The sequence below is a fragment of the Galeopterus variegatus genome, unplaced genomic scaffold, assembly GCF_000696425.1.
Source record: "Galeopterus variegatus unplaced genomic scaffold, G_variegatus-3.0.2 Scaffold3786, whole genome shotgun sequence".
Lineage (NCBI taxonomy): Eukaryota > Metazoa > Chordata > Mammalia > Dermoptera > Cynocephalidae > Galeopterus > Galeopterus variegatus.
Genome location: NW_007729897.1, coordinates 80,779 through 81,686, shown reverse-complemented (window position 1 = coordinate 81,686; position 908 = coordinate 80,779). Strand labels below are relative to the sequence as shown.

General features: G+C 36.8%; 1 protein-coding gene across 1 annotated transcript in view; it reads left to right on the top strand.

Moving 5' to 3' along the window:
• Positions 1-908, top strand: part of VAMP4 (vesicle-associated membrane protein 4) — a 37,416-nt gene that overhangs the window by 14,930 nt on the left and 21,578 nt on the right. Inside the window, exon 4 of the mRNA XM_008585982.1 lies at positions 511-557. Coding sequence (XP_008584204.1) covers positions 511-557 — 47 coding nt within the window. The remainder of the gene's footprint in view (positions 1-510; positions 558-908) is intronic.

The following is a 908-nucleotide window of genomic DNA, read 5'->3' as shown; positions in this document are numbered from 1 at the left end:
TTACTTGGGAGTACAAATTAGTATACAAGGCTGTTTCTGGACTGAGTAGTTAGAAGGTGGCCATGCCGGTTGTCAAGGCCTTGTCTCTCAGCTCCAAACCTATACTTCTATACTCCTCTCTGATGCTGCAGTTGGACTCCATAAACTACCTTTCCTTCTTTGCCACCTAGCTCCCTATTACATTCTGCCAATAGAGAGAGACTGGAAGGCAGGAAGGAGGAGAAGAGACTTGATCCTTCCTGGTTGCCTGCATGTCCTTACTCCCACAACAGCTTCAGTGACCCTTCTACCTTTTAGTCAGTTATAGGATTCTGGAATTGTAAGCATTTTCTTTGGAAAGTCTGCAAATGTTCCACATCTTTTAGCCTCCAATAAAGCATATGTAGTTACTCTTCCCTCTATCTGGAAGCTTGGAGTTAAGAAATTTCACCAATATAGAACTTGTTACCCTCCCTGACATTTTGTAAGCCCTCTGAATCTGAAAATTCAGCCTTTTTCTTTTTTTGACAGAGAAATCTTTTGGAAGATGATTCAGATGAAGAAGAGGACTTTTTCCTGTAAGTTTTTTTTTTTTTTAACAGCATTATTGGAGTATAATTGACATAAAATGCATATATTTAAAGTATACAATATGAATTTTGACATATGTACTATACACCTGTGAAATCATCACAAAAATCAAATAATGAACACAGCCACCACCTGACAAGTTTTCTCATACTCCTTCGTGATTACTATTGCTCTTCCAGTTCCTTGGCAACCACTGATCTGCTCTCTGGCACTGTAGTTTATATTTTCTAAAATTTTATATAAATGAGATCATACGTTATGCCCAATTTTTTTACTGACTTCATTCACTTAGCATGATTATTATGAGATTTATGCATGTATCAATAGTTTTTTTTTAA